The sequence below is a fragment of the Thermobia domestica genome, chromosome 1 (assembly GCF_964235325.1).
Source record: "Thermobia domestica chromosome 1, izTheDome1.hap1.1, whole genome shotgun sequence".
Classification (NCBI taxonomy): domain Eukaryota; kingdom Metazoa; phylum Arthropoda; class Insecta; order Zygentoma; family Lepismatidae; genus Thermobia; species Thermobia domestica.
This window is the reverse complement of record NC_137454.1, coordinates 69,815,020-69,841,557: the sequence shown is the minus strand read 5'-3', so window position 1 is coordinate 69,841,557 and position 26,538 is coordinate 69,815,020. Positions and strand designations below refer to the sequence as shown.

At 32.3% G+C, this 26,538-nt stretch overlaps 1 protein-coding gene across 1 annotated transcript in view; it reads right to left on the bottom strand.

Moving 5' to 3' along the window:
• Positions 1-26,538, bottom strand: part of LOC145685811 (hydrocephalus-inducing protein-like) — a 461,224-nt gene that overhangs the window by 90,217 nt on the left and 344,469 nt on the right. Inside the window, exons 35-39 of the mRNA XM_081758381.1 lie at positions 25,638-25,728; positions 25,048-25,496; positions 21,471-21,589; positions 18,397-18,565; positions 8,651-8,894 (exon numbers count right to left, since the gene is read on the bottom strand). Of these exons, the coding sequence (XP_081614507.1) occupies positions 8,651-8,894; positions 18,397-18,565; positions 21,471-21,589; positions 25,048-25,496; positions 25,638-25,728 (1,072 nt within the window). The remainder of the gene's footprint in view (positions 1-8,650; positions 8,895-18,396; positions 18,566-21,470; positions 21,590-25,047; positions 25,497-25,637; positions 25,729-26,538) is intronic.

The following is a 26,538-nucleotide window of genomic DNA, read 5'->3' as shown; positions in this document are numbered from 1 at the left end:
GCAGTCTAGACTTCTGAATGCATTTACTTCCTGAAAACTTCCGTCTCGTCATTGGTATGCCGTTAATCATTGTAAAACCTTTCAATTGGAAGTGAAATGACACAAACTAAAACAGTTTTAAATCAATAAATGTCTATGTGTAAAAGTAGGTGTCTTTTATCTGTAGTTCTGAGTTCCTTTTACTTTGAAGTGACAAATGAGAGAAGAAAGTATGGTGTTCGAAAAAAAAATCAAATTTGAGATTTCAACGAGTTTACACGTATTATAGCCCCTAACACCGAAAAAGTGATTTTTCGATACATGTCCATCAGTTCGTCCGTCCGTTCGCTACACTTTTCTGTGCACTCGCCTAGAAGCCATACCTGAAGCCATACCTCGCCTAGAAGCCATACTTGAACATACCGTAAATTAGTTGAAAAATTTACGGTATGTTCAACTTATCTGCACCAAATTTTAGTTTAAGATTTTCATAGTATTTCCTATAGTTTTTTTTATTTCCCTCCTACTCCCAAAACAAGGGTAGTTTCCTGTACGATGAAAATAAAAAAAAAGATATTTTCTCATAACTGGCTCTAACGATCTTGTTTTCTTTTTTTTTTTATAAATCAATATTTAATTATCAACCCTATTTTGTGGTATAAGGCATTTATCTGAGAAAAATCTACAAGGGGTAGTTTATACTAAGGGGGTGAGTTTTTTCTCAGTGATTTTCTCAAAATGGACTCAAATGTTTTCGTTCATATTTCAAAAATAAATATTTCGTTAATAACCGAACAATATGGCAAAACTCGTTTGTCCTGAAAAAATATGCGAGGGGTAGTTTACTCTTGGGGGTGTTTTTCCTCCACGGTTTTCTCAAAAATGAGTCAAGCAATTTTGTTCGTACTCAGAAATAAATATTTCATTAAAAATCTAGTAATATGGAATAACTCGCTTACCCTGAAAGAATCCTCAAGAGATAGTTTATTCGGGGAGTTATTTTTCCCTCACGATTTTCTCAAAAATTACTCGGACAATTTTATTGATAATTCATAAATAAGTATTTCATTAATAACCCTATATTTTAGTATAAGTCATTTCTATGAAAAACAATTACAACGGATAGTTTATTTTTGGGGTCAAGGTTTTTTCCCCGACAATTTTCTCGAACGACAGACGATTTTGTTCAAATTTCGCAAATAAATATTTCATTAATAACCAAAAGTATATCTTAACTCATTGTTCGAAACAATTCACAAGAGGTAGGTTACTCCTGACGTGTTCTTTTTGAACGACTTTCCCAAAGTGACTCATTTGATTTTTTTTCATATTTCATAAACAATGATTGCATTAATTGGTCTATTATATGTCTAATGAAAATGTGCTCAAAGTGTGAGTTAGTTTTCTAGTATGGATTTTCTTCAATCGAAGTTTTTTATTCGATAATCTGACATTCGATGTATTTGAATAATACGATAATTTTATTCGTATTATCCAAATACACACTTCAGTAACAACTGCGGCCTAACACAGTTAAGAAATTGAATTGAAAAAGTTTAGTGCGGTGGCCCTGTAATTGAATATTTTTTTAGAAACTCCCTAGCTTTTTGTGGTAAACTCAAGCTTTTCTTTTTCGAGCGACAAAAGAGAGAAGAAAATATAGTGATTGTGAAAATAATATCAAATTCAGATTTCAACGGATTTACATGTTTCATGGCGTCTACATACCGAAAATGTGACTTTTCGACACCCGTCCTTCCGGTCCGTCCGTTCGGCACACTTTTATATGCACTCGCCTAGAGGCCATACCGTTCAACTTATCTACACCAAATTTTAAACTTAGGGTTTACTTAGTATTCTTACAGGAGCTTTTCCATTTTTTCCTACCACCTAAAATAAGTGTGGTTTACAAACAGCCGAAAATCGAAAAACGCTATTTTCTCAAAAATGGTTTTAACAATTTTGTTTATTTTTCATTAATCAATATTTAATTAACAACCCTATATTGCAGTATCAGATATTTCTCTTAGAAAAATTTACGAGGGGTAGTTTATTCTTGGAGGTGACTTTTTCTCGACGATTTTCTCAGAAAAGACCCTGGCGAATTTTGTACACACTTCATAAATAAATATTTGACCTTACAACATGGTATAAGTCAATTGACCTGAAAAATATATGAGTAGTACAGTAGTTTATTCTTGGACTTGAATTTATTACCAGTGAGTTTCTCAAACACGACCAGTTGGCAACCCTGTATCTCGACAACGAAGCTGAATTCGAAAACTGCAAGAGGACCATTTGTCTCCTTTTGATGTCACGAATCACCTCCCGAAGTTTGTGGACATCTTTCAGGTTCACCCTTAATGAAGCTTCTTTTCGAAAAGTTAACTATTAACTTTAGGCATTGTTTATCTTTTTTTAAATCACAAATGTCGTTATTAATTTTAAGGCAGAGAACTACTTCTGAGAGAATAGATCTTGAAAAATAATTTTAAAACTTAGACTTTTGTTTTCGAGACATTCCAGACAAGACGAGACATTTTACAAGCTATCTCGTGTCCAAAACATTGCCTCGTATTATCTTGGATGTCACAAAGCGCGTCTTCTCTCTTTCTCGAGACATGTCTTATCTCGTGCGCATTCGTTAACACTTGGGAAGGATTATCTTTCTACTCAAAGCATTGTTTTTATAATGGTTGCATATTTATGATAATTGCTGTCCACATAAATTACAGTCCTTTCCGTTGAATTAATTTTTATTATTATTATTATTGAAATTGCAATATCTAGTTTAACGTTGGACGATTATGCACCTACGCTAAGGGAGAATGATGATGAATGAAATGGTGAAATGAAGAAAGTGGGAGGAAAATGGAAAATCTCAAGAAAACACATACCCATGCACACGGTATTTGTCCACCTCAAATTTCACTTGGCACGAAGTGGAATCGAGCCACGGACCCCCTGCACCAAAGGTCCCTGCAATGCTTCATTATTATTATTATTATTATTATTATTATTATTATTATTAATAATTGAAGCGAGCTTAACGAGTTTCAACCGTGCGGGTGCCTGTCCCTGTTCGTTCGTCTGCTCCTCTCATAAAAGACATTTCATTTTAATGAAACTAGTAAGTGCCTTCTTTTAGCTCTGCGAAATAACTATTGCTTGGAATATGAATCTGCAAAACATAAGAGGTAAAATTAACCAAATGGTGCAAGTTTCCACTTATATATACAAAACAATTTTGCAATATCAACTACGTGAATCTTGTCCCATAAAGAAGCCGAAACCCCTACACCGAAGAGCCCTCCGAGATTTGATCATTGTCCACACGGACTGAAATTGTCATTTGAAGCCAAGACTTTAATATGAAGCCAATAATTCTTTAAAATAGACGGAAAATTCGGAAGTTATAAGCATTTTCATATTTTTGCCTTTTCCCATAAGGGAGCCGTAGCCCCCTATACTGAAGACCCCCCCGGAGATTTGATCATTGTCCACTCGGACTGAAATTGTCATTTGGAACCAACACTTTAATACGAAGCAAAATATTTCTTTAAAATAGACGAAAAATTCGAAAGTTATAAACATGTTAATAATTTTGCCTTTTCTCATAAGGGGGCCGTATTAGCCTACACTGAAGAGCCCCACGAGATTTGATCATTGACCACTTGGACTGAAATTCTCATTTGAAACCAAAACTTTAATATGAATCCAAAAATTAAACTTTTACATCAATTTAAACTGACTGGGTTCCAGTTCCCCCCACTATTGTTTAGTTTAGTTAAGTGGTAATTTGTGACAGCTTCACATCATCAAAAGAATGTTTCACTTCCCCTCCCCTCCCCCAGGAGTTCGTGCTGGATCGACCACTGGAATCAATAGACACTCTTCCTATTCTTTTTGTCACCCTTGATTGTGTAGGGGCTCCCTCGTACAAATAAAGAAGCGGTAATATTACAATCAAGGGGCGCTATATATTAGGTATTTTTTTAGTTACCTACCCCTAACCGCACAGGGCCATCTTTCGTAGAATAAAAAATATTACGTGATATTCCAATCATGAAAAGGGAGAGGATGATGTAAATATATTTCTTATTCATTTTGTCTGTCCTGCTTATCAAAAATTACTTTCTGTTGGAAGGCTACTGAAATGAGAGGGGCAAAATAAAAAGTCGTACCCCCTCCTACATGGTTGCTCAAATAAGTACTAAAGAAAGCATTTTAAACTAAGATATTTAAGATTTAAACTAGGAAACTAAGATATCCTACATTATGTAAGGATGGCATATTCAGGATTATTATTATTATTATTATTATTATTATTATTATTATTATTATTATTATTATTATTATTATTATTATTATTATTATTATTATTATTATTATTATTATTATTATTATTATTATTATTATTATTATTATTATTATTATTTGAATGTTTTTGGAGCACCGAAATTTTGTGAGACGAACAATGATATGTAGAGGTTTAAGATGGGTGGTCATAGAGGAGGAAAAACCAGGATTTTTCTCTGTCTGACTCTCTAACGTAAAGATTATGTGCTGAAGGTAAGAAGCATCATCATTCTACAATAGGTTGCTTTTACGTAGAATATCAATTACTTGAGTTCTCCTCCTTGGGTCTACTTACCTTATGTAGTAAATTCAAAACAATTTCAATTCAATACAAATACATTGTAAAACTTTTCCGTAATTAAACATCTAGGGAAAATTAAACATTTAATAGGGAAATCTGTTATCAAAATATCCAAACACGTAGATAGAAGACTATCTAGTGAGAAATATTGTGAAACTTTATAAAATTCTCCAAATTAGAATTAACATTTACTGGGAAACATTCGTTATGCGACAGCGGGCATATGGTGAGCAGTGAGCACAGGGGAAATAATTACGAAACTGTTTGCAAACAAAATTAGGGACGCTAATGCAAGTGCGACAACAGCATTTTTTCTTTTTTTGGTATCGTCATGAGTTTTACACATACGTTACAATTTGATTCTTTCCCAAATAAAAAAATAAAAAAAAAATAACCGTAGTGTAGTGATAAAAATGATAACGGCACTTTCACGGGATCGAACCTGCTACCTTCAGCATACAGATTCGTTGCTTTAACTAACTGAGCTATTTGTTTTTTTACCTGAACTGAGCCTGTTCCGGTAAAGACGATATTTCATTACGATCGTCCTACCAATTCGTCCTTTTCCATAGATAATTTCCACTATTTGCTCTATCTTTATGTTAATACTTAGCATATATTCATATATTTGGAGTTTGCAGATAATGCATATAATAAGACATACTAGAAATATTCGTTAAAAGTTTAGTTTGTAGATTTAATCCACATTTCTCTCAATGACATAGATGTCGCTGCTTCGTGTTGAAATGCAGAATTCCCTCGTGTTCTTGAAAATTTCCCACTTTAGCAGAGTTGGTAATTCTCGAGATTTCTGTCGATTTAATGTTTTTTGCTTCTAATTTCTTTATTTTAAGCTAATATCTAACACAAATATTAAAAACGGGTTTGTTATTAACCTGTCCTGCTGGGGAAACCTTCCGAAATTTCGAACATATAAAGAAAACGGAGATATTTTCAAAAAACTTCAAAATAAAGAGACGCGTCATTTATTTTGCTCATGGTAGTACAGATATTGACGATGCTGAGCGCGAGGGAAGACCATCAACTACGACAAATGCAGAAATCGCTGCACGCGTGAATTAATATATTCTTGCAAACAGACACATAACAATAAACGAACTTTCAAAACGACGATACCACTCGAATGACAAGATGAAAGTTGCAGCTCAAGAATGGTTATCGGGCATTGGATGTGATTTCTTTGCAGAAGGCATAAAAAAACTTCCACAACGCCTCGACAAATGCTTAAATAACGGAGGTCATTACGTTGAACAGTAGATTGTGAATGGAAGTTTACGATACAAATAACGTTATTTTAAAATCTCTATCCTGTTTCATTTTTTTAAGAAGTGCAACTATCATTTTGACTGACCCTCGTAACTTTCTTTTACTTTAGAACAGTGAAAGATATCGATATTCACTAGCTTCAGTTTTCAACTACATCAACCATTATTGTTATTACATATATCACACAAAACATTAAAATTGCATTTTTGATACTGTAATTCATTTCTCCATAAAAACTAAAATTACCAATACAAAATTGGCAAAGTACACGTATTTTTATAGCACTAAATATTATAGTATTTAAGCTTTACCTTTATCCTTATAACAGTGCCATTAAGGCATGTCGTCAACACAAAAGAGTAATTATATAATAATGTTTCTAAACGAATGCTTGGGATATGTAAATTTATATCTTCTTTCCTATTCCTACAATTTAGTAATATCTTATGGATTTGGCAGCGACATTTTCTCTTAAATATTAGTTATCAGCAATACCAGCCATAAAACCTAATATGTTCCTGGGGAAAATATGAGATTTATTTCTTATGTTCTTCTGTAAGAGAATTTCTTTACTTTTCATCGTCAAAATATATGGTCCCTTTTATTATGAGATGTAGTAAAATTTGATTTATTAAAGCTGATCATGAGACACGATTAAATAGGAATAAAATGAGAATAATTTAAATAATATATGGAGAATTTCTCTCTAATTTATGGAGAAAGTTTGCAATTCCACGTGAAAGCTAGGGAATTGAATTAATTACGGATTAATTATGAGCATCACATTTAGTAGAATGAAAGTGTTATGAATTAGATGCTCTAACACAAGAAAACGAACCAATGACAACAAAGAGTTATAATTTACGCTAAGGGACCTGGTGCCAGTCCTTAATTGATATGACTACTGAAAGCGAATAGTTGAAACTGATTTATGGTTGAATATGGCAAAGAAGATTTTGTTGAATTATTAGTAGCTGTGGAAATTGAAGTATTTATCCATATTTAGATTTTTAGTAGCTGATTAGTTATTTTAGCATATTAGTTGCGGGATATTAGGATTTAGATGATTTCATCATGTATTGAACCTGATCACTGAGTTAAAAAAATCTAGAGATATAAAAACTGATAGAAATCAACATAGACAGCAGAGGTACAATAATTCACAAGGATTCGGAGTTTCTGGATATTACAGTCCAGAATATTGTTCACAAAGGCTTACAGACTTATCAATAATAATAATAATAATAATAATAATAATAATAATAATAATAATAATAATAATAATAATAATAATAATAATAATAATAAAAGACAGATCAGCTATGGCCTTTCAATAGATTGTCGCAGTTTTTCCTATATGATGTTTCAAGTTTAACATCTTGCCTACGTTGAGATTAAGTTGTGAAACCATTACAAGCTGCAAGAAAAATCAATGAGGAACACATAATTCTGAAAAGACAAGGCCTATGAAGGCAACGGTTATTTAAGAATTCCTTTATATTGAAGGAAGTGGACTTGCATATTGCTTTTGCCGTAAGATCTGATGGTTGAAGAGAGAAGAAGAAATTTTCCTCTTTACATTATCTGTGAATGCAAAAATTATTTAAAAACAAAGAATTCTGCTTTCTCTTCAGAAGCCATTCCCACGAGATCCTTAAACCTTCTTGGTTGCTGATATATTACATTACAGACCACTGCGTAATTAGTTGTAGTTTTTTTCTGTACTATAAGAGTTACGTAACGTTATGATTGAAATCAGTGATGGTTTCAGAAGATTTGGACCGGAGTGGGCTTTGAATAAATGAGAGGTGAAAGTAGTACTGAAAAAATACTGGTAACTTAGGTTCAATTCGATCCGAAAAATGCACCGGAGAAGGGGGAGGAAGGGGTGGTAGCTCTGGAGAAATTCTTTCCCTTTGGCCCACCTCCTGAAATAACACTGATTGAAATAATATATTTTATTTACATTGAAAATTGTTTTAACTTTAAAGGATCACACAAATAGCTATATGAGCACTACGTTCGTACCGAACTTGAATACACAGCTTCAGCTATTATAAAGAACCTTCACACAAAAACAAACATAAATAATATAGAAAAAGTTCAGAATAAATATTTAAGGTACTTGGCATATAGGGAGACACTAGTATATCCGAAGACATACAATAGTTAATCTTTAAATCTAAACTTTAATACATTAAATCTAGAATAGCGACGAATAATGCAAGAAATATTGTATAAGTATTCTCTCAAGCCTTGCTTCCATATTGTCGAACTAAAACACAATAACACAATAAGAAATTTATTTAATAATAAAATCCGTTGCATCGATTTACTTCAAGAATTTAAAATACACATTCCTACGAATGTAACTCGTCTTGAAAATTTCATTTTTTTTCTGCGACAGATTACACACGAATGTAAACAAGAGGTCACCAGTTTGAAGATTGTGTACAACTTACAACTTACAACTTACAATCAAACAAAACACAATAAATTTCGATAGTAATATTAACAGCATAAGTCAATTCAAGACTTGTAATGCAATTATTGTAATGCAATAAGAAATAATTGTAGATGAAAGAACATTAATGATATTGCAACTACATTATAACTATAAGTGTATTATAATAATGAATGTCTAAATGTGTTATAATTGCTGTAATTGGGTTATGTAACTTATTGTGTCTAGAAATAAATAAATAATATCTCAAAAGTGTATACCTGAAGATGATTTACTCTTTCCTTGTTTCTTAGTCAACGAAGTCCTTTTTCCCGACGCCATTGGTAGCGATGTAGCAATTGATGATTCGGTAGCTGCCAGTTCTGGTTTACTTTCATCACGAGATGGCATATCTGACGATTGAGGTGTGGAACACACAGGTATACATCCTTCAATATTAAATTCCAGCCTGAAACTGAGGGGCACTCTTCCTACATTTTTAAGTTCAAATCTAAATATTCTGTTCTGAAATTTAGAAGAAAAGATGTGTATTTCATTCTAATGAAAAATGAATGCAAAAAATGTTGTAAACAACATTATCAATCATTTTTGTTAAGAAAAATAAGATTAAACTTATAATTTATTGAGGAAATCATTAAATGAAGTAGGTTTATGTTTTGTTTAAGAGAAAGTTATTGTATTTTAGGTTTTACTTTAACCAACCGTAAACACCAAAAATTTAGAGTGATTTTCTAAATTTTAGTAGGAGAATTTCTTCAAAATTTCTAAATAATGTTAGGGACACGAAACGCGATAATTGGAATTAAGTAATTGAAATGAGGACGTGAGAAATGTTAAATTCTTCAACGTTAGCGTCTACGATTTGTAGACAGGTGGATCATCTTTAATTGTGCTAGCACAATTTATGAAATCTGGGCTAAAATAGGTTCTAGGATTTAGGATTTAGATTTCTGGGCTTTAGGCATCTATGGCTATGTTAGCCCATCACTTTTGAGGGATGACGTCCATTGGCGAGCACTATCCGGGGAAAGGGAAGGAAGGAAGCGGCCTGGGACATACGTGTTAGGTACTACCCCAGCATTTGCCTGGTGTGAATGAGGAAAACTCAGGAAAACCTCATTCAGAATGTCTGGCCTGGAAAAGCTTTTTACACTTTTCGGCCGAGTGCCCCCACCGGCAGTCGAACCTGGGGCCGCTTTAAAATAGCTTCTTTCGTGAAAATGATATCACTCTTTGTAATTCTGCTTTGTTACATCAAAGTCACTAGACGATAAAAACTATAGGGAAACTCACTTGACATACAGAATCGAGGAACAAGAGAAATCAGAGTATCAAGTTCAAATCTACGAGGAATCCAACAAATTAAAGAAGATATTTTAAATATTTCTATCTACAACGTTAGTAGTTAGGAATCCTCGTTAGGTTATCTTCTAGATGAAGTATTCTGAGCTTTCTGCTGTACTAGCTTTTATCTATACTTAACGAACACATCTTTACTAATAATATGTTCCTTAATTTAAGTTAAAAAGTGAGAGTATAGATACATTTGGAATGCTTGTTTATATTATTGTTTATACGAAGTGAAACTCGCCAAATGTCTAAATCTGTTCAAGGATCAGTCTATGCTTTATTGGTACTAATTCCTTCTTTTTTAAATAATCTGTGAAATTAATGTCTACATAAAAATTAATGGAAAGAAAACTGCTACCATTGCATTTTAAATGAAAAAAGAATTAGCCACACTATTTTGTTCGGTGTCTAACACTAGTAGGCAAAGGAATTAGAACCTCCCTTCGGGCAAAGCACCCAAAGATACAAACATTTTCTAAGTATTCTACAGTATATCAAGTGACCGAATGGGAAGTCAATATTAATGCAGGAACGAAAGCTCGTCTCTACGATACTTAAGGAAATCACAATTATATTAGATACTTATTAGCGTATTAAATTGTTATCTTATAATAAAAGACGTTTTAGAATCGAGATTTACATAATTTTCGCAGTATCCTTATTGTTCAATATAATTAATATAAATGTCAAAGATACAATACTATAACTTCTGAATTTGAAGTAGAAACAAATTCTACTCCATCCGTGATCTTGACAAAACAGTCGTGCTACTTGTAAATATTACTATCCTCTTAGAAGCCGTGCAAATACGAGGAAGAGTCATAAGTCTTGTAATGTTTTCACAACCTAAACAGTAGGCGCGTGTATACCCCGTTATTGACCGTAAGTACAAGGTGAAACTGGCCCTAGATATAGTATGACAAATGGACTATTTGACACGGAGGCCACCTCTTCGTCAGTATTTTCAGTCAGTTTTTACTGGTGGTGACGATGAGTGCTCAACAACGTCTGATACATCTGTTACTTATGAGTTTGAACTTGGGCATTACACTGAGGTAGAAATCTGAAACATTTGCCATGCGAAAGGAGAAAGTACAGTGAACTACAGTACAGCAACTCGTTGGTTCTAGGACTTTCATGTAGGTTATAAAAATGTCGAAGATCAGCCAAGTCCTGGTCGCCCCAGGGTAACAAATTCTGAAGTCATACGACACACGATTGAAGAAAATCTATTCGCCAGAACACGGCGATTGTCGAATCAACTTAGCATGTCCCAGACTATTGAAGTATATCATCTTCAGAAACTCGCAAAAAACATCAGGAACTGCCGCATTGTGCTACATGAGTTGACCCTAGCTCAGCTCTGAAGAAGATGTGTGCCGACAACTGCTGCAAAATGATGTGCATTTCCTGAAATAGATTGTTAATTGATAAAAAGTGGGCATTTTTTCGAAATTCAAATATGAAAAAAATAGTGGATGAAGAATTGCCAACTTCCAGGATTGGTCTTCAAACAGGGCAGTTTTGGGTATAAAATCATGCTCTGTGTGTCGTGGAACTACAAGGGAGTAATTCACTTCGAGTTCGTTTCTAACGGTCGTACCATTAATGCTGGCCTTTATTACGAACAGTTGGAGCGAATTTATTTTGCACTACACCAAAAATATTGCATTGGTGAACTTAAAGCGCACTCTGTTGCAACAGGACAACGCAAAACCACAGTAATACTAATGTTACTTGATCACACTTTTGTGTCCTTGGATCTCGCCATGGTCCACAGGTACGTAGAACTATCCCATTAAAATTTGCCAATGGGTAAACTGGACCAACACAGAAGAGATGTATAGAAGAATCGTTCCCTTTCATGGATAAACAATCACAAAATTTCAAAATTTGGAGATTTTTAAAACCTAATTTTGACGATGTTCTATCATGTTATAGATGAATATAGAGTCCATTGATTTTCATAGGACATATGTTCATTAACCCACCCCTCTAAAATTTCAGGAGAAGTATGTAGGCTCACACCCTTAAAATTTGCAAATTACTATGGTAGGCAGCATAGGACCATGATATGTACTTTTGTAATGTATATATATATCTTTGCAAATTTGGTCGATTCATCTCTTTCAGTTCTATGGGTAAAATATTGCTAAAAATTAATTTTTGTCGTAATGTATTATCTTTGGGGATATTCCATGTCAAATCACCTAGAGCACTGTGCTTCAATGTCTCGGATTCTTTCAAAATGTTTTCATACATAAATGCCAATCAAATTATGCTAAATTAATTTTTCCGATTTTTGGATGAGAAATGGGCCGGGGAGAAATTTTTGAAAAATGTAAATTTTGCTTCAGTTTCACTTTTTTGCACTCAGCATCATGGAACTAAATTACCATAACTTCCTTATTTTTGAAGTTATTGGGCTAATTCAGGTGTCAAATGAAAGCTTAATTTTTGCTCTTTCAGTGGATCTTAAGTAACCTTACAAAAGGTTACATTGTCAAACATTAATGGGCATACAAAGCAAATTTTAGGGTTTTTACAAATTGAGCCATTCCTCAAAAGTTACAACTATGAAACTTTTGAAACTTTTCTTGTACATTCATCTTAACACGTACATGATATAGTTAAATATTTTTGTAATTATTATTTTTGTACGTCAGAGTGCAATTCATGAATCGCTCTGTGCCTTCTATATTCTACTGCCCAGAAAATGAATACTTTTGTTGGATACCTTTTGAAACTGTCATTTGGGAAGATCCTATTTCATCTCTTACAAGCCAATCAGCCCGGACTTACGGGACTGAAAGCAAAATTAAAAGAAGACATCATATCATCAATGAAAAGAATGAGCTGTGAAATATAGGACACAATATTTTGTATGTAAATCTATGTAATTCTAAGAAGTATTACTAGTATGTATGTTTATTGTTTTCGTCTATGTACATTAGTCTATTATTTCTTATTTCTGTTGATAGGGTTTGTAATCAACACGTTACTAGGCCTATATTGCTAGGTCTATATTTTCCATTCACAAAACAGCTGTTATTTAATCATATCTAGTAAATGCAAACTAATCCTATAAAAAAAGTTACAAAAGTTTTATAGTTGTAAGCGGTGGTACAATTGGGAGAAAAGTTAAAAGTCATAGTTAAAGTACAAAAATATAATATTATGGTAATACCTAAACGACACATTACACCAGTTCTATTTTTAAGCATACCTAATATTTACTAAGATGATTATTTGAAAAAGTTTTAAAGTGTGACTGTTGTCACTTCAGAGTAGGGATGACCAAAATTTTCCGAAATCGGAAATTTCACTTTCCGGAATTTTTCCGAATTCCAGATTTTTCCGAAATTGGAATTTTTCCGAATTCCGAAAATTTTCCGATTTTACTTTCCGGAATGCGGAAAGTAAAAATTCCGGAATTGTTTATCGCTACTTCAGAGGAAAGGCATAATCTGTTAACAACAGTAAATCTGTATTTTTATGTACACTTAAAACACAAATAATAATAATTGCAAAAATACCAAAAGCACCTCTTTTATTTTTTAACCATATCATGTATCTGATAAAATGATTCTACAAAAAGAAGCTTCAAGAGTGTCATAGTTGTAACTTATGAGCAATGACACAATTTGCAACAAAACTTAAAACGGTATATTTCCATACATGTAAAATACCAAGAAATAATAATTACAAAAATACCAAAAGCACCCTTTTTATTGTTTAATCATATCATGTATGTGCTAAGATGATTCTATTTAAAAAGTTTCAAAAGTTTCATGGTTAACTTACAAGCAATGGCACAATTTGTAACAAAACTTAAAACTGTATATTTCCGTACATAAAAAATGATAATTACAAAAATACCAAAAAAACACCCTCTTTACTTTTTAACCCTCTTTATTTTTTTTATCATGTACGTGTTAAGGTGAATGTACAAAAAAGTTTTAAAAGTTTCATAATTGTAACTTTTGAGCAACGACACAATTTGTAAAAGAAAAAAAAAACTAAAATTTGTTTTGTACGCCATGCCTATTAATGTTTGAAAGTGTAACCTTTTGTAAGATTACTTAAGATCCACTGTAAGAGCAAATATTAAGCTTTCATTTGACACCTGGATTAGCCCAATAACTTCAAAAGTAAGGAAGTTATGTTATTTTAGTTCCATAATGCTGAGTGCCAAAAAGTGAAATTGAAGCAAAATTCACATTTTTCAAAAATTTCTCCCCGGCCCATTTCTCATCCAAAAATTCGGAAAAAATCAATTAGCATAATTTCATTGGTATTAATGTATGAAAAAAAATTGAAGAGAATCTGAGACATTGAAGCACGGCCATGTTTTAAAATTAGGTGATTTGACATGGAATGACCCTTTGATAAGATCAATGACATATGAAAAATTAATAAATACGTAAAGGACTCGAGTTTGCCAGTAAATAATAATATTTCGTTATATGGTTAGTGTACATGTTACCACAATGGAAGATCCCTGGGTTCGATTCCGTGTGGTGTTTTTGAGAAGTCCTATTTTGATTTCCTGTGAGAACAGATCTCATGTTATGCTATAAATTTATGTTATACAATCCTTTCGTTGTAAAAAGGAACATAAATCTCCAAATTAATCGTTTCTAAATGATCATCAAGTTTTAGATAGGTTGAGTTGAATCATTGATACGTCACACATTTATGTTCGATGTTGCTCATATATGTTTGTTTCGTGAAATAACAGAATCTATTGTTATGAGGAGTATAAGGTTTGAAGAAAGTCAGTTCATATACTGAATTTTACATCAGCACGTTTCTCACCTATCGGCTAATAGTGTTAAAGCACTAAGATTCCTTTCGTTTTTTAATGGTCAGAATTAAAATACAATCTTCTTGAAGTTGATTTTATCATCAGTAAGAAGAGTAGTGAAAAGATATTTTCATAATACATATTGATGAGTAGTACATTTTTGAATGGTATGATCACGACATTGCTCCAATAAAGTTTATCTATACATCTGAACATTTTACATTATTTTATTACGAATCATTTTTCGATGTCTTGATTTTGAATGTTGTAATAAATTAATGAATCATATTTTTGCAAAGATATCGAATCAATTGTATGATGTTATGGTTCAATAATTCTTGCTTACAGGAATAGGAATGTGATAATAACCAACGAAATATATTTTTGTTTGGTGATAGAAATGTGGTAATAATTAAAGAAGCACAATCTGTTTGGAAATATATCGATCCAATGAAATGATGATTCCAAAATATTGATGTGTCTGTGATGTGAAAACCGCATTTATCATATCTGGATGAAACCATATCACAAACATGCATTGTTGTAATGTTGTGTGCCGTCATGACAGCTATCGACTAATCAAATTCCTTTTCAGTTTACCGGTAAGAGGTTTACATGTGCACTAAAAGTTCAGAAACAGAATATTCTGAAATCTAAAATTTCATTGTTTTCCGATTTTTGAAATTTTGAAATTAAAAAAAAGTTTCATATTTATAATTCAGAAAATTTAAAAACTAATTTTTCGTTACAAAAAATTCAGCACTAAAATTTCAGAAACAGAATTTTCTGGAAACTAAAATTTTGCTCAAAAATCTTTCAAATTAAAGAAAAGATTTCAATTGAAATTTTTTAACAGCAAAATTTTGTGTAAGGAAAAAGATGGAACAAAATTCTATTTTTCAGATAAAAGAAAGTTATTAAAACTAATTTATCGTCACGAAAAATTTAACTGCTCCTATTATGTGAATAGATTCATTCTTATAAAAATATCTTAGTGCTGACAAACACTGAACAATGGCCCAAACATTGATGACTACTTCTTGCCGATTAACTGTTGTAGGTTTAGATTGTAATATCACCGCAGTGCTGGCCTCCAGCTTAATGTGATATACGAACGATATAAGCTCTGCTAGTTTCGAACCTAGGTCTTTGACAACAATCAAGCATTTTGAACAAACTAATAGCATTTATTGTGGTTAAACAACAAATAGCTAGTAAGCATTTTACCTCTAAATACATAGAACTAAACAACAAGGTAATGTTTGTGTATTTCTTTATTCGTTCTAAATTACATTGACGAACAAGACGTTTAGCATTGCAATGAAACGATCATGCGATATGAGCAAAATATATGAATGGTTTCCTTTAAGGTCGAACATTAATAACCAGGAAGACTGAAGATGATTCATATGAGGAAAACAAGACTAAACAGTAAAACAAGTCTAAATAGTAAAAGAATATATCTAAATATTTTAATAAAGGTAATAAAAGAATAACACAAACCTAAAAACTCATAAAATATTATTTTAATTAAATGATTGACAAGTTTTACGTTCCTTTTCAACTGCATGGCTATATGAGGCAAGAGCCTATACCATAACGTGAAATCTGATTTACATATATTGTCACAGGAATTGAACCCAGGAACCTTCCATTATGGTAACATGTAAACTAACCATATAACGAAATATTATTATTTAGCAACAATCTAGGGTCCCATATGTATATATTAAATTGCCAAATGACCTTGAACTTATCAAAGATTATAAATTAGGACAAGAATCTTTCAAAATTAATTTTCGACTATATTTTACTTATAAAAGGGAACGACTTGAACCAACCAAACTTACAAAGATACATATCATGGTCCTATATTACCTACTATTAGTAATTTGCAAATTTTAAGGAGTGAGCCTAGATACTCTTCCCGGAATTTTAGAGGGATGCATTAATATATCCATGTTCTATGAAAGACGATAGGTGCCTCTGTGCTCATCCATATAACCATATAACATAATAATCCACCATCAAAGAGGAAGGCCAAAAACATTCCAAATTTATATCCTTTTCGGCATTTTTTACCTATAAAAGGGAATGAGATGAACCACCCAAATTTACAAAGGTATATACCATGGTCCTATACTACCATACCAAATCTGAAAATTTGGCAATTTCAAAAATTTAAGGGTGGCCCTAAACGCTTCTCTCAAAATTTTAGACGGGTGCGTTAATGTACCCTTGTCCTATGATAGACAATGGACATATATACTCAACCATAACGTAATAAAACATTGTCAAAATTAGGAAAAAATCTCCAAATTTTGAATTTTTGGTACCATGAAAGGGAACATGATGGACCATCCAAACACATGGAGGTACATACCATTTTTCTATACAGCCCTCCTGGGGTTGGCCAAGTATTCATTCCAAAATTTTAGATGGGGTTGTCCTATGCACCTGTGGACCATGGCCCTTGATTCAGAGATCCAGGGGTACTAAATTGCGATCAAGTGACATCAGTAGTACAGTGAAACCTGTCTATGTTGGCCACCATTGGTTCCATTGAAAAATGGCCAACTTACAGAAAATAAGTGTGATTGGTGTATTTCTAGAATAGAATCTCTAGTAGTACTTGATTGACAGCTAGTTTTAAATAATGTATATACAGTAATCATAACAATATACAGTACTAGAAAAAATTACTACAGTATGTTTAATATATGTACTTTTACCTTCCTGAAAACTAGTCTGGTACACTTAGTTATTCAGATTGAAAACACAATAACACAAACAACCATAAAATAGAAACATATGTAGGCAGTTTATTGAAATTGATATTGTAGCACTCTGAGGTATTCAGATTGAAAACAAAAAAGCAAAATTATAAATTGAACAATTTATGTGCAGTTTATATGACTTTTTTCGACAGTAACAAGTATTTTCTGTAGATACATTTCCAAAAATAGCAAATCAGTTATTATACAAATTTATTCATGGTGGTTCATTCTAAACGTACTTCTTTTATTTCTTTAGGCACATATGCACATTCTAATTTTGTAATTAACTATCTCTTGTTAATGAGCTACAAGCGTTTCCCTTGGACTGAAAGACGTTTTGAGAAAATCTTAAGAGAATTCATATCTCAAAACCTTCGCTACCTTTCGACAAGCAGTAGGTTCCAATAAATGACAATTGAGATGGTTAGCTTTAACCGTGAGAATTTTCCGGAATTACTAAAGCTTCCCACTGATGAAAGGAGCTGATATAGCTAATGGTTTTACCAAAACAGACAGGGTAAACAAATACGCATAACCATTTCCTGAATTCCTGTACGTGCTTTTTCATATTCACATCTTCCTTCACCACCCCTTTATGAGGGTAGTGTTCTGGTCATTGACCTCCAAGAACAAATCGTGCGAATCTGTGCTTCTTTGTGTCCAGTTACAAATACAGAACATCTGCCTCTCGTATGGAAATAAGAAAAATAACAAAACGGTATTTTGCGTGGCCAAGATACACAGGTAAATTTATCATTATCATCTTAGGGTAAACATTGCGTCAATGCGACCAACTTCCAAGATAGACAGGTGGCCAACTTACAGAGTAATAAGTAACGAATGTCTTATGGGAAAATGCAGGTTCAAGACGAACTAGGCCAAGATAAGCAGGTGGCCAACTTAGAGAGGTGGCCAAGTTCACAGGTTTTACTGTACTAGCACACTCGAAAATACAACAAAAATTGCAGAAACTTGATTGAATATGTCGAGGTGGAACGCAACTTGTATACTTCTTTCTATACAGTTCAATTACTATTCTGTATATATTATTACTATTCTTTATACTAATTACCTCAAACATTAAAGTATCTTTGAAAAATATTTCAGTTACGGAGCAGGCATATATAGAATAATCCGCAACGGCTGATACATAAAAAGATATTTCTCTGGTAGAGCCAGGAACGATTTCGTACGAGGGCTCTTCTTCCATTTCTTCCACTTTCTTCTTCTTGCCTTCTTCTCTACAGAAAGAAAATTAACATTTTAAAGTACAGATATTAATAAATAGTTTGTTAAGGCTTCCTAGTAATCTAATAGTTCGCCTTCAGTAATCGTAAATTCAGGTTTGATTAGCGTTCCTATCTTTCAACTAAGATATAAGTGAAAACTAGACCAAAGGAACAGTTCCGCAGTGGTTATATGGTTAGCACTAGTGGTGGGCACAGAAACTGGTTTTTCGGTTTTTAGGAAAACCGAAACCGGTTTTTGAAAATAAAAGACGGTTTTTACTAAAACCGGGTTTGGTTTTCTCCAGAAACCGGTTTGGTTTTTACACCGAAATCGGCTTTAGTTTCTCCAAAACCGGTTCGGTTTTCTTCAAAACCGGTTCCGGTTTTGTTTTCAAAATTGGTTCTATTTCTGACCAGAATAGTGTTTCATTGTTCTCTGGAAAGCTTTCACCGAAACCGGTTTCGGTGAAAAAACCGAACTGGTTTTGGAGAAAACCGAAACCGGTTTTGCTGAAAATCGAAATGTCGGTTTTTCGGATTTCGGTTTTTCTAGAAACCACTTTCCGGTTTTTATAAAAAACGGTTTTTGCCCATCCCTACTTAGCACACGCATCTTTAGTGTGAAAGACCCAGATTCGATTTTTGGCGATAGTTCACGTGATTTGCATCTCACGTCTCATTCAATTTCCCTGCTGAAAGGGGAGTTACCTTTTAATCGAAACAACTAAAAAAATATCAGTAGTAGGAAAATGCATGACGAGTTTCCCACAAACTGAGAATCTACTTCATGATTTATGTAGATTGTCTAAGATAATTTCAGTTGATTGCATACCTACTGATGGCAATAATAATCAGGACTACATATAAGTAGTACTAGTAGAAAAAGTAGAATAATCACTAAGAAAGATGTCTAAGAGATATCATTCCTCTTAGAATATAATAACATAATTAATTATTAATGACTAATTTAACACACGTAATAAAGTATGTGGAATTATGAAGGTAACTTTTGACTAATTTCAAATTAAAAATTTTTAGGCATATTCATATTATTTTATAATTAATTTCTCAGTAATCGATAGCTCAACAATATCTGGGCCTTAATTATTAGAGAAAATTCTTTATTGTACTAATTTTTATCAATTTTTCACGTACTTGAAGCATTATTATAAAAAGAAAGTTTCTGAGCCTCCCTAATTTTTATTATTATTATAATATTATTATTGATATCTGATCGTTATTTTGAAAGTACTTATTAAGAAATATTTAACAATCAAATCTTTACATTCATTCTTCTGAGACATCCATTTTTATTCATAAATAGAGAGAAGTTGTTCGATATTGTGTTGCCTAGCATAATCTATTAAGTACAGGATTCTGTAGCAACATGATAGCACGTCTTAGTAGACAATTTTGTTTTTAGAAAACAACTTCAATAAAAATGAATTTTAGATTTCAATAAAAAATGAATTTCAACAAATAATTCAAAGTATTAAATTAAATTGTCTTCTACCCAGTATAGAAAGTAAGTTTTTGAATATGCTAGAAAGTTAATGTGGCATTCTAAATTCAAAACTATATGATTTCTATCTAATTATGGAGTTTTCTCCCTTAACCTCCTCAGTGGATTTGTACAGTATACTGTACATCGAACTTAGGTATGATTTAGGGACACTTATTGATTTAGTCGAGATAAAATTATAATTATTGGTCATCAACATTTATTTTGGACCCTTAAGGCACTTCATAATGAAAATTTTAAAAATATATATATATCTACATATATTTTTCAAAATGTACATTATAATGTACATTTCTGCTGCAGCATTTGTATACAGTACACATAAAATGACCAATATCAGAACACTACTAGATTTTCGTTTATGAAAAAGTGTACTATAGAAAGGTCTCTTTTGTGATTACGCACCATAAGAAATCACTTTTGGTACAATTCATTGAAACAATTTCTTTTTTTGGTTTAGACACAAATGCACTTGCTATTTTTGACAAAGAAAGTGAGACCTGAATTTTCCGCATGTCTGATATTTGCAACGGGTTGGTTCATCTTGATAATCATGAGTAGGAAGATGGTCTACTTTCTCCACTTTTACACTTTGTCAGTGAACTTTGTGGTGGACAAACACCATGTGCCTGGGTTTTCTCGCGGTTCTCACGTTTCCTCCCACTTTTTCATTCGACCATTTTCTCCATTTCTCATCATCACCGTCTCCTTTAACCTAGCCGGCATAATCGTGGAACGTAAAACTGAAGGATTTATTTTTTTTCATTTTTACCTGCATTGCAACCAGAATCCAACAAAAATTACACTGCACGGAGTAGAACTTCTGTAGGTAAAATGTACAGTATACTGTACATGGTTTTTCTCAAATACATTTTAACGCAAATAAAAATAATATGAGTGTTAGTTGGCATATAACATTCAAAATTAGTCTTCTGTAATACACAAACGAGCAATTGTTTATTTTGACCATCCCTGTTTACTCAATAAAAACACAGTTTTAAAACACAAGGAAAACAACAATTTTCACAAAGCAAAGACAGTGCCACATTAGTAGTTCAATGATTGACATACAAGTAGCAACACTGTCTATGCACAATGTTCAATGAACATCGAACACTGCAATTAAATGAGCAGAAATGCATGTAAGTGACTGTTAGGCGGTTTTCATTGTTAAAACAAATAGTTGAAAACTATGTACAGTATACTGTACATTTTCCTTCAATGAGTGTATTAAGAAAAAAAAACGTAAATTTGCCACGGAGGAGGTTAATAGCTGAAAACTTCAACTTAAAAATTGAACATAGTGGATAATCAATATGCGCGTTATGTGAGAATTTTGATTATTTGTATCGGCAAAATTTATGTTAACATATAGCAATTTAAATATATCTGTACCCAGGTTCTGTGGCTTCTTCTGTAATCCATTTTACAACCGTCTGTCTTGAATCCCAATCTGATGTAGGTTCAATGTCTCCAGAGTATACAATTTTTGAAACTTCACAAGGCATTGGAACCTATAATGAAAATACGTTCGATGAGTCAGTATACTAATAAATATAATTGGTTAAAGGAGGTAAGCTTATTTGCAGTTAATTTTGTCTCCTCCATATTCCTGATAGCCCAATAGTTTGAACTTTAGTTTCTGGATGTTTCGGAAAACTTAACGGCTTCTTTTATTAAACGGACAAAGCTTCTACTTATCTTTAATTGGTAAAATTTTACGTCTTTATAGTTGTGTGTAACATCTTCTGAAATAGAGTAGTCAGAGAAAATGTGTTATATGAAAGAGTTTTTGATCCCTAGCTCATTAACTAGATAGTTTATATTGTAAGGATCCCCACCTTTCAGTGTGCATTATTTCATCGAGCACATGTTATATCTATAAAACCCGTGCTATTGTTTATAGCCATCAATTCAAGCAAACAACACATGAAGTAAACAGTAAGACACGAAGGCGGCGGAACCGGAGGAGGAAGAAACCACCAAGAAGTCACCTATAAAAGAAGACCAGGAGACATCCAAATTATCAGTTGACTACTGATCGCACAACCCACGCCTGCTCCTGAGGTTGCCCTGGAAGAAGGAGTATCACTTTATCTAAATCCCTGGAGACTACCATGAGCTACGGGATTCCTAACTACAACCTAAACTTCTAGAAGCTGCCATGAGCTAAGGAGGTTACCAGTAATACCATATCCTATAGTCGCTCGAGTTTTTTTTGTTTTGTCCAAGTCCCTTGTTTTGATTTTGCGTCCTCTTTCCCTCTTTTTTCCCTGTTTTTCCTTCCAAATTAAGAAATAAAGAATCCCAAATAAAGGGAAAAGAACATTCGCAATGATGATAATTCGCCGGTTTTGAATGCTCGAGGCACCGGCTGACAGTAACGTGGCTGAGTGAATGTGAAAAAAAAGTTGCTAGAGACACCTTGAAGGCTGCCATGAGGTAAGGGATTCCCGTGCAAAAAGTATTTCTTTCCTTCACCTTTACTTCTGGCACTAAATTATTATCTTTGTACTTACAAGGAAGTTTTGTAATATTTTATAAATAAATTTGGTGAAGGGTTAAATCTCGGATTATTAGTGTTTCTATCAAAATACAATACAATATTAATAGAACTTGCTATATTCACGAATATATTTTTGATGTAACTATAAACATGTAAAATTTTACCAATTCAAGATAAAAAATATAAGCCTTGTTGGTAGATTAAGGAAACCGTTAGCTTTCCGAACTATCTAGAAACTAATATTCAAACTACTGGGCTATCAAGAACATGGAGTTGGATAAATTTAATCCTAAAACTACTTGTGGTAAATTTGATATATTTTTTTTAAATTTATTTATTGCAACGATACGATGTTAAAAATTTAATTCAGACCTCAAGAAGTGCTTCTACAGTGAATGAGATTCTCAAGTTTCGGCTACATCAGCTGATATTCAATTTGTTCTAAAAATAACAGTAGAAAATTCGAACAAGTATTTGGAGATGAAGATTAAGAAAGGTAAACTCGAAATGAAAAGCTTTAACACCGTGTTTGATATTGCAAATTGACGGTGATGAAACAATTAAATAAGAAAATGGGAAAATATTATATTTTTGTTTTCGTATTTAGCAACGTTCTGGAATCAAGTACTTCAACTCTACTCTTTTTTTTAAAAGTCACGATATTCCTCTCTGTCTATTTGTAGTGAGATAATATTAAATAATTTTCTATTATCAACTAGAAAGCAGATGCGCTTAGTGTATTGGATCAATTAACAATCCTTTAACTGCAACATTTTTCATATTTTGCAAAAACAACTTTCAAACAAGTAGCAATAGATGCTTTTATTTAATTTCTATATACTCTAAATAAAACTAAATGTGACTAGATTATAAATATTTGTATGGACTTTTTAGATCATAACATTGTTTTGCCAGAGACCTCTATAAAAATATATCATAAAACCTGAAATTTCAATATCTTTTATCATGTTTTCTTAACTACTTTCATAACAATACAATAGTATTTCAGATTTGACTTTATATTTACTGTATGATTTAATTTATTATTCTTATGGTATTTGTTTCACTGAATTTTATAATAACCATTTTCTCTTAAAATCCAAAATTATTGTGTGGTGTCACTCGGATTAAGTATAAGTTAATTTACACTATAATGAGGAAATGGTTATTCCAGTTTAACAACAATTTTTGATATGTGGAAAGAGACTTCTTGCGAACCAAAATCAAATCAAAATAATTTCATATTTTTATGCAAATATAATTACAGATCAGCGGCTTTTATTATGAAGTGCAAAGGAAGTGGACCCGGCATATAAATACTAGTAGGATACAGAGAATGTGAAAAGTTTGTAATGTTTTAGAAATAAATTCAAGTTGCATTATAACACTCTTTATATCTAAATTTATAAGAAAAGTATTCAGTGGAATAACTTATTGTAATATTTTTTATTACTTCATTAATTTCTTTTCTTATTTTAGTATTTATAGTTTACTGTATCAATTTTCTCTGCATATATTCTTCAGTTTTGTCTTCTTTACTTTAATTCATTAACTAGCAAACCTGGAAAATGAATGAATAATCAGCAAATACGTTGAATAAATAAATTATACTTTTTAAAAAGAAAGTAATTGACTCATTTCTAGTACTCGTATTTTAAAAAGACGTATTGCATATTTAAGAGGTTTCCTGATTGCTTTCGGTCACTGCGACTTTTTCCAACAGGTTAAGTTGTAAAGCAATTCGATCTTCATGTAAGTGACTTAATTTGTAGAATAAGGCTCAGAATAAATGGCTGAAAAAGTTCAGGAAAACTCTTAAAAGACGCAAGAAACAAAGAGATCCACACTAATACTTTATATTTCAATTTTTAAATAAAGCGTTAGATGTAGATATCTCTCTCGAATTATGTATAATAAAGATTCCACGTATCTTCGCGTGTTTTTATTTTTAAATTTGTATTATTTCGATACCTATACATATTAATTTTCTTATATATAATTGAAATTTCTCTGAATATTGCTGTATGGCACATTTCACTGAAAATGAGAGAAACGAAGAAAACTGTAGTTAGCTTGCATATGCAGCAATGCTTCGCGTAGAGTTTGGCAATATACCAGTGCCATATCTTGGGCAATGGAGGACGAGTCTTTCAGTAAACTGATTCCGCTGGTCACTTAGTACATTCTAAACATACAGCGTTATTCGGGACGATGCTTCAATTCGAATAAAATATGAATATTTTAACATATTACATTATGCATAATTTTCCTGTAAAGTTACTTTCAATTAATTAATACATATAAGCGATGCTTTCCAAAATATAATGAAATATTTCAATAATAATTGATGCAATTACTTATCCTCACTTTAAAATTACTTTTTTTCTTTTAGAAGAAAAAATAAGATGTTCTAAAAGTTCTAAATTAGCTAAGAAAACTACGCAGATTCGTTACTAAAAAGCTTACTTGTGTCAATGTAGTAGGCGTTTTAGGCACAAACATAGCAGTAACTTCTTTCGTCATCTCCGGTCTCAAGTGGCCTGTGTAAGGAGTAAAAAACACTGGCTGATCAGTCTTCCATGTAAACTTGAAGATGTCTTTTTCGGATTTATTTCGAAGTCGAAAGGTATATTTACCAAGTTTGTTTATAAAACAAAGCCCATAATCAATATGATTGGCAGTGTTGTCATCTTGTTGTGTCGTGATTAGGTCTGAAGCAGGGGTAAAATTTTCTATTGATATATCGTCAGTGTAAGCATCACCCATTACCAGAATTGTAATCTTCTCAAAAGGATTATCTACAATGAAGAGATGTACTTCCGCGGCAATAGAGCCAGCCTCAGATGGTTGAAAGGTAACGTCAAATGCTGCTTCATTACCAGGATTAAGCAAAAGGTAAGAAGAATATTTTATATCTGGTAAAGAAAAGCAAATAAGAAATTTGATTTCATAATAAAATAATCATAACCGTAAAATAAATATAATATATTTCTAATAACATAAACAACATAAAATAACGAAAACGAAACTAGCCAATATTTAAAAAAAAATATTACCAGTGTCTTCCCACGGATAGCGGAAAGCTTCAGTTTCTTTTGTAGGACTTATAGCAAATCCTGCTTCAATGTAGCAAAATTCCACAACCACCTGGAACACAAAGCCAAAGTAATTTAGTTTATAAATACAGAGTTAGTTGCAGGTAGCTGTTTTGAGTATAATTTTTGAATATGTTTTGACACTTATTTCAATTAATGTACTCATATTCCGTATAAGATTATTACATGTAGATCTATTATTCAATTAAATCAGTATGAAGACATTACGTAATACAAAACTTCATATAACTCAAAACTTACTGATACCAATTAATTTAAAAGAAAACTTATTTTATGAAAACAGAAAGATACCTTTAAACAGAAGTAAAATTTTAATACTTTATACGATAGATTTTTAACTATTAGGAAATGGAAGCGAAATGTGCTAGTCTAACAATGTCACTAATGAGAAGTAATTAAATATACGTAGGAATAGGCAGAAACATACAAACATTTTCACGATAAAATAAAATCATGTTCTGTTAATGAGTCAATAGTATTACCACTAATGTACAACATGTGAGGAATGATTTCAATCTCGTGCAGTGTTTGGAAGAATTGTTTCGTTATGCTTTTAACATCTTACATAATTTTCAATAATAAATCAAGAAAAGTAATGACGGGAGGACGTGATGACCATCTCACGTTCCCAAGTTATGAAACAATTGCAACGTAAACAAATTACATAAAACATCCTTATTTACGTGGGCTATATGAGATGTAACTCAGTCTTGCTGAAACCATAAGTTCTCTTACTTAGAGATAACATAGATTATTGCCACAAGTAACTTGTTCAGCATGTATATGCAATATCCGACAGTTATTGACATTGTATTTCCAACATTGTTCTCAAAAAAATAAT